Consider the following 7,833-nt stretch of genomic DNA (forward strand, 5'->3'; position numbering starts at 1 on the left):
TACACCGCGACAGCTATCGCGCGCACGTACAAGAAAAAAACCAAAAAAAAACACGGAAATAAACAAGGAAACAGGCACATGAAATATGCTGATCTAAATTAAGTTATGTTAAAAATTGACACTTTTTATCATTGGAAATTGTACTTAAAATGCAGCATGACAATTTATTTTTTAAATTTGTATCTGTATATACAGTTATAATGTATTAAGTTTGATGTGATAGTTCTTTGATTATATTGTTTTCTGTTCTTGTTGACCCTATATTAGGGCGAGGGCTGGATGTAAAAAAGCAATATTCTTGCTTATCTATTACCCTCGATAATAAAGATTTTGTCTTGTCTTGTCTTGTCTCCGTCTCTCTATCTCTCTCTCTCTCTCTCTCTCTCTCTCTCTCTCTCTCTCTCTCTCTCTCTCTCTCTCTCTCTCTCTCTCAAATAAACGTTATTTGTCGCTTGAAAGGTAGTTAAAACCATCAACTGGTACATCTAAACAATGTAGCCTATTACTTCAGTTTAAAATTGATTTTCTTTGAATTCAGTGTGTGTCTTTGGGCATGGTGTTTTAAGCTTTGTTGGGTCATTGCAATGTAGTCTATAATATATACTTTACTTACATCAAATAAACTCACATTTTTCTTCTATGCAATGTATTGTATGTTAATGTATAATGCGTTCTGATGGATATAATATGCTTCAGTTTATCTATAAACATGTAGCCTTTGTTTTCTTCATACGGAGCAATGACCTTATATGAACTTCACTCGATAAACCATCTGCGTCTCTCTCTCTCTCTCTCTCTCTCTCTCTCTCTCTCTCTCTCTCTCTCTCTCTCTCTCTCTCTCTCTCTCTCTCTCTCTCAGTTTCTCTCTCTCTCTTTCTTTATCTCTCTCTCTCTCTCTCTCTCAGTTTCTCTCTCTCTCAACCCTCTCTCTCTCTCTCTCTCTCTCTCTCTCTCTCAAATAAACGTTATTTGTCGCTTGAAAGGTAGTTAAAACCATCATCTGGTACCTCTAAACAATGTATTACTTAAATCTTAATCCTTGTTAAATAAAGTTCAATTCAATTCAATTCTCTCTCTCTCTCTCTCTCTCTCTCTCTAGCTCTCTCTCTCTCTCTCTCTCTCTCTCTCTCTCTCTCTCTCTCTGTCTCTCTCTTTCTTTCTCACTCTCGAGGTCTCTCTCACTCTCTCTCTCTCTCTCTCTCTCTCTCTCTCTCTCTCTCTCTCTCTGCGTGCGCGGGGCGCGCGTGTTTGTGTGTGTGTTTGTGTTTGTGTGTGTGTGTGTGTGTTTTTTTGTTTGTCAGTGTGTGCACAGTATGTGTCAGTGTGTGTGCAGGTGTGTACGTTTGTGTGTCAGTGTGTGTGTATGTGTGTGTGCGGTGTGTGTGTGTGTGTGTTTGTTTGTCAGTGTGTGCAGGGTGTGTGTCAGTGTGTGTGCAGGTGTGTACGTTCGTGTGTCAGTGTGTGTGTGTCAATGTGTGTGTGTGTGTGCCGCGCGCGAGCGCCTGTGTGTGTGTGTGTGTGTGTGTGTGTGTGTGTGTGTGTGTGTTTGTGTGGGTTTCTTGTCCCTGGGTCAAGTTTTCAGAACCTTCTTCTCTTTTCCGCGACAAACCTAGTTTCAAACACCGTGACGGTGACTGCCAGGAAAACCGAGAAAGAACTCACTATTTCGAAAGAAGGACGGACAGCAAAAAAAAAAAAAAAAAAAAAAAAAAAAAAAGAATGATACCCAACACTGTTCTGTCACCTCCACAATTCTCACTAAAGCACTCTGACCACTTATCATTTGGCATCTCCGCAGTTTCAATATCTAAAAAAGCAACTCGATCGTGTTAACCTAATACGACACAGTTAATACGACACAGCTAGCCATGTAACATTCTCTATCTCTCATACTTTCAGGAAAAGGGAAACACACATACACACACACACACACACACACACTCTCTCTCTCTCTCTCTATCACACACACACACTGTGACACGCACACACATACATACACACACACACACACAGTGACACACACACACACACAAACGAAAACAGACAAACACAATCACAAAAACACACACACAAACACACACAAACAAGCACACACACACACAAACACACACAAACACACACAAACACACACACACACACACAAACACACACACACACACACTCTCTCTCTCAACACACACACACACACACACTCTCTCTCTCTCTCTCTCTCTCTCTCTCTCTCTCACACACACACACACACCGCCGGCACACACACACACATACTCACACACACACTCTCTCTCTCTCTTTGTCTCTCGGTCTGGCTCGCTCTCTCTCTCTCTCTCTCTCTCTCTCTCTCTCTCTCTCTCTCTCACACACACACACACACACACACACGCAAACACACACACAACGTTCACTCAAATATGGACTAAATGTAAACAAAATAAAAAACAAAGAAAATGAAGCAAAAATGTCAGTACATGTCTGCTGCTCTGCGCATATGTTTGTGCAACAAACGTTACACATTTTGAACCCACAGTTACCCGTCACACTTTTTGAACCTACCAATACAGGCAAGTGACACGCTGTTAAACCACAGTACTTGATGGTCAGCGAAAATGATACCAGTGTCAACAACACAGGCACATGCAGTAAGGTCAAACAAGACTGAGGCCTGTGTACGTAATTTAAACAGGTTTTTGTATGTTGCAGAAATTACTAAGGACGACAGCCAGTCATAGTTATTTTTAATTTTTGATGGGGGATGGGTGGGCAGGGGTGGTGGTGGGGGGGGGGGGGGCGTAGGGTAGTAGGGGGACATCTCAGGTCCCGTTATGTGCATTGAAAATCAGTCAGCCATGATTTTTTCAATATTTTGATTTTGCTGACATTTTTTTAAACATTTTTGTTGTTGACATTTTTGATATTTTGAATGTTGTGTGTTGATAATTTTAGGCACTAGCAAGTCTGCACATAAGTTGCACGTGACTGAATAGAAGATCGCAAAAGGCTCCACCACTTAACCCAGCACGCGCAGCTGGCGTTCGAATCCCTGACACTCCACACGGAAGGCCGACGTCTTAAAGGTCAACCACATTGCTCGGTCAAAAAAATTCTGCTGAGAGAACATTACTAAATAGTACCAGATGCAAAATATTGGCAAGCAAAGTCCTTTGGTTTAATAGATATCGATCAATGAAAGTGGGTTTTCATACCTGCAATTAAGGGTAAGGGAAGTAAGAATCTAAAACGCAGCCATGGCTGATCTCCCCTCGCAGTGACGTCTTCTTCTTCTTTCTTGATGTGGACTGGGTTCATTCGAACGTCTGTAGTCCAGCGGCGGAGTACTGAGTAATTGGTTACTGGTGGTGGGTGACCCAATAACTCCGAGAAGATGGTTAAAAGTATAAAACTATTTACACGAAGAGCTGCAGGGTTACTGTGTCAGCGAGGCAAGTCCGTGGGTACGACCCAGACCAGGCTTGGAAGGACTCCAGTGAAGGAGCAACTGTGGTCTTAGGGTCGAGCTTGTTCCACTGACGCAGTGTTCGGGGGAAAAAGGAGTTGAAGAGAACAGGATGGGATGCCCTCTCCTGGAACAGTCTCTGGGCTCCTCTGGTGCGGCTGTCGCCAGAGGTGTAGAACTCGGTCTTGTTGATGTCGACTATGCCGTTGTTGATCTTGTAGAGCATAGTGAGGCGGTTGGCGAGTCTTCTGTCGGCGAGTGGTTCCCATTGGAGGGTCTTCAGCATGCTGGTCACACAGCCTGGGGTCCGATCGCTGTAGTTGTTGTGGACGTAACGGGCTGCTCTGCGTTGGACTTTTTCAAGCTCCGTGACGTCTTTCTGAGAGATCGGGTCCCAGACTGGCGAGGCGTAGTCAAGGACCGGTCTGACCATGGCCTTGTACGTAGCAGCTCTGACGGTGGTGGTGCACTCCCGGAAGTTCCGCCGCAAGAAGCCCACAGTTCTGTTGCCCTTGTTGACAGTCGCTTGCACGTGGCTGCTCCAGGACAGGTCATCGGAGATTAAGACCCCTAGGTACTTGCTGGATGGTGTTGTTTCCAGAGTCTGTCCATGGAGGCTGTAGGAAGTTGGCAGGATGGGCTTCTTCTTGTTCGGGGCAATGCGGATGACGGTGCACTTGCTGGGGTTGAACTCCATCTGCCATGTTGATTCCCACTATGACGTCAGCAGCTGTATTGGCATGGCAGACCATATGAAGAAAACAGTGAAACAAGCAGCGTTTCTTCACTGGAACTATCGTGCTACAGTAGTGATTTTGAGGTTTTGAATGAACACGATCTTCAACCATACCAGTTTGAACCTGAGCTGTCCGATGCTGAGGTTGAGGAAACACCCGACAGAGACGATTTTAGCGAGTCTCTCGATCGTTTGATGTCCACCAACTGGTAAGAAACTACCACTGATTCAGTGATTGTGAGACTCTTCCTCGTATATATTCCTATTATAGAATCGATTCTGGTAGAGCTTGTTTTGCAGTCAGTAATTTGTAAAGTTTGTGCGATGTCTTCTTTTACCCTTGATGCAATTCATGCATGCCAGAAAGTGATGCGCATTCCTGATTATAATTTTAGTCAAAACATCATCCCACTGTATGCCCACTCAATCATATTGCTAGTAGCAGTCCCCAAAACTAAAACTAATCAAATCAGTACACGTATGAATATACCAATGTTCCAATGGAATAACAATTTATTATGGTTTTGTCTAGACATAATGGTCACTACTATTGGTTGTGAATTTGTCCATTTCAGTTGTTTTACTGCCTTAGTAGATCAATTTTTTTGTGTGAGTTTGTAGACTGCAGAGAATTTGAACTAAACTTGTATCAAATGTTGTGTGTGCAGGTGTCAGTGCGCAAACTGTGCGTGCATGGGCTCAATCCGAGAATGCCGCTGTTGTCAAGAAATTCCAGAAATGGAATCACTGACAGTAAGCACAGGGGTGGGCTGCATCACTGACCACCCTGACTTCAGATCAGTGTGCTTGGACCACTATGTCTTGGAGACATGCTATCTCTGGTACAACCAGCAGTATGGGAGGGCTATACAGGATGCTAATGAGTAAGTTATTTTTTTTTAGAATTGTAATCATGATACTATAAATAGGTTTATGTCATAGATGTGCAAAAACAAATAACAATAAAATAAAAAAAATGAAAATTAATTGTCAGATATTCATTTTTATTTCAAGACAATTCATTTATTCGCATGTGCTAATTCTGAGCAAAGCAATATGGGGAATGTTTTCAAGTATCCTGATTGTACACTTTGTGTACTGTGGACTGGGTGGCCGAGTGGTAACGCACTTGCGCTCGGAAGCGAGAGGTTGCGAGTTCGACCCTGGGTCAGGGCGTTAGCAATTTTCTCCCCCCTTTCTTAACCTAGGTGGTGGGACGAAACGCCGAGGTCCCTTCGTGTACACTACATTGGGGTGTGCACGTTAAAGATCCCACCATTGACAAAAGGGTCTTGTGTGTGGCGCACGTTATATGTCTTTCGGATGAGATGAAAAACCGAGGTCCCTTTGTGTACACTACATTGGGGTGTGCACGTTAAAGATCCCACGATTGACAAAAGGGTCTTTCCTGGCAAAATTGTATCGGCATAGATAAAAATGTCCACCAAAATACCCGTGTGACTTGGAATAATAGGCCGTGAAAAGTAGGATATGCGCCGAAATGGCTGCGATCTGCTGGCCGATGTGAATGCGTGATGTATTGTGTACAAAAAATTCCATCTCACACGGCATAAATAAATCCCTGCGCCTTGAATATGTGCGCGATATAAATTGCATAAAAATTTTTTTTAAAAATCCCTGCGCTTAGAACTGTACCCACGGAATACGCGCGATATAAGCCTCATATTGATTGATTGATTGATACTGTCATTAATACTGTATGCTTGTTTTTCTTTCCAGGCGGTATCGGTATGTAGCTTACCGCATGCTTGTGCGGTGGGTCTGGAAATGGCTGGGGAGAGACATCAGGGTCACCTTACCAGCTTGTGCGGCTGCAAGAATTAGAGAACAGTTTCCTAGTGCAGATGGGCAGTACCTGGGTTATAGGGACCCAGAGTAATATTACATTATATGACAGCATCAGCCCATTTTTGCATCCTTATGTGTTCCAATTTTATTGATAATACATTGTCATTGTGATTAAATATTATTATTACACTGACGAGAAAATAAATATTATTATTACATTGACGAGAAAACTATTTTGATGTGTGTTTGTAGTTGGTTCAGCTTGTGCCACACATTGATTTGAAAAAGTGTGTTTATTTATTTATATTTAAGATACAGAAGTGCAACAGTAAAATCATGTAGTTTGTAACATGCATAGTGTAGTTGGTATATTTTTGTGTGCAAGGAGCATGGGGGTGGGTGGGGAGTGTTCACAGCTTTTTATGATTTTCAAATGTGTATACGAATTTAACTAATAAAAACAAGTTAATACTGCCATTGTCACATCCACCTTTGTTTTTGTGTCACCATGAGATAGCGAAAGCGGTCAGATATATTTCACATGTGGATTGTGTGGTGGTGTCTCACCTCACTCATACCTCAAAGTCATTGAAACAAGTAGTTATAAGTTATCACTTGCAGAGTCAGGTCTGCTCTTTTTTAAACTGTTTTGTCAACATAACAACAAATTCTACGGTACACAACTTACTTTTCCAATAAACTCAACAACTTACTCTTTTCTCCAAGTTAAATTTACTTTCCATCCTGTCTCAAGTAAACAATAACCAACACATAAACATTCACAGGCACATTCACCCATCCTCTCAGATAACGAAAAGCACAATCATTAGTCCACAAAGCTATGTGTAGCTAACAGTTAATTTACCACTGAAAGTCAGTTCTTGTAAAGACTTGCTCAAAGTACACACACATTAAGCATTCAAGTATTGATCATAGTATGTCACAAATTTGACATTATTCGAGCACACACACACTTGGCCAAATAATGCACACCTGAATGTATTTATTTAAAACGAAAATACTAATTTACCAACAAAATAAATAAATTAAAAAAATATAATAATAATGCGACAAATAGAACACAAACACAGCTCGGTAGCGGGACGGGTCAAGCTGACACTGACCGTACCAGTGAGCACTGCCAGCCGTGTTGTTTACAAACCCAAACACAGGGCGATAGCTGGACGGGTCAAGCTGACACTGACCGCTATTTATGTGAAAACACGCACCGCGCTTCATCTGTGTGTTTCGCGTGTGACATCCCCGATGGATGGTTGGGACTGAACCAGGCTTTAGAGTCCTTATTGTTTTAATTCCGAAACTTCTCATCAATGCCTCACGTGGAGGGTAGCAGTCACCTTCGAAATGTTCATGGCAAATCGCAGACGACGAAGTCGGTGTCCCACACTTTGGGCCAAAGTTTACTCTTTTCTCTTGCACGAAACGTACCCACCTATCACGGACTGGTTTTTTTTTTCGGGAAGCGGTGCAAGGTGTAGCCATCGGCTTGTTTATTTGTGCATCGCCCGACCGCACAATATAGGCCATTGGAAGTTTTTCTTCGTTTTGGTTCAGAACTAACACTATCCGAGATATGCGCCGCCATTGTTGACTACATACGCTGACGTCACGAGGCAAATGATCACGTGGGCGCGGTTTTCACAGGTGCAAAAGGTTATCCGAAGTAGATTTTATTCAATATAAAAAACAAGAAGCATTTTTCGGAAAAAAGATTTTCGGCATGCGACTTCACTTAGTATGTAGATATTTTGTGCAAAGTTTCATTTTTCAATGTGGATGACCTAGGCCATTGTCAACTCCTCTGTCAGCAGTAATA

General features: G+C 42.4%; 2 protein-coding genes across 2 annotated transcripts; one reads left to right on the plus strand and one right to left on the minus strand.

Moving 5' to 3' along the window:
- Positions 1 to 3,401: 3,401 nt before the first annotated feature.
- Positions 3,402 to 4,148, minus strand: LOC138946566 (uncharacterized). The gene has a single exon (XM_070318009.1). It carries the CDS (start codon positions 4,146 to 4,148, stop codon positions 3,402 to 3,404), a length of 747 nt encoding a protein of 248 aa, XP_070174110.1.
- A 50-nt stretch (positions 4,149 to 4,198) lies between these two features.
- On the plus strand, positions 4,199 to 7,745 carry LOC138947477 (P2X purinoceptor 7-like). Its single transcript, XM_070318955.1, has 3 exons — positions 4,199 to 4,396; positions 4,856 to 5,071; positions 5,928 to 7,745. Exons 1-3 carry the CDS (start codon positions 4,383 to 4,385, stop codon positions 6,085 to 6,087), a joined length of 390 nt encoding a protein of 129 aa, XP_070175056.1. The 5' UTR covers positions 4,199 to 4,382; the 3' UTR covers positions 6,088 to 7,745.
- The last annotated feature ends 88 nt before the right edge of the window (positions 7,746 to 7,833 follow it).

Source organism: Littorina saxatilis, linkage group LG14, assembly GCF_037325665.1.
Source record: "Littorina saxatilis isolate snail1 linkage group LG14, US_GU_Lsax_2.0, whole genome shotgun sequence".
Taxonomy (NCBI): domain Eukaryota; kingdom Metazoa; phylum Mollusca; class Gastropoda; order Littorinimorpha; family Littorinidae; genus Littorina; species Littorina saxatilis.

What these genes read in the sequence shown, in the direction of transcription:
- LOC138946566 (XM_070318009.1), bottom strand. Translation starts at nt 4,148, where the DNA reads ATGGAGTTCAACCCCAGCAAGTGCACCGTCATCCGCATTGCCCCGAAC.
- LOC138947477 (XM_070318955.1), top strand. An exon ending in GCTATACAGGATGCTAATGA is followed by an intron (nt 5,072 to 5,927) that starts GTAAGTTATTTT and finishes TTTTCTTTCCAG; the next exon opens with GCGGTATCGGTATGTAGCTT.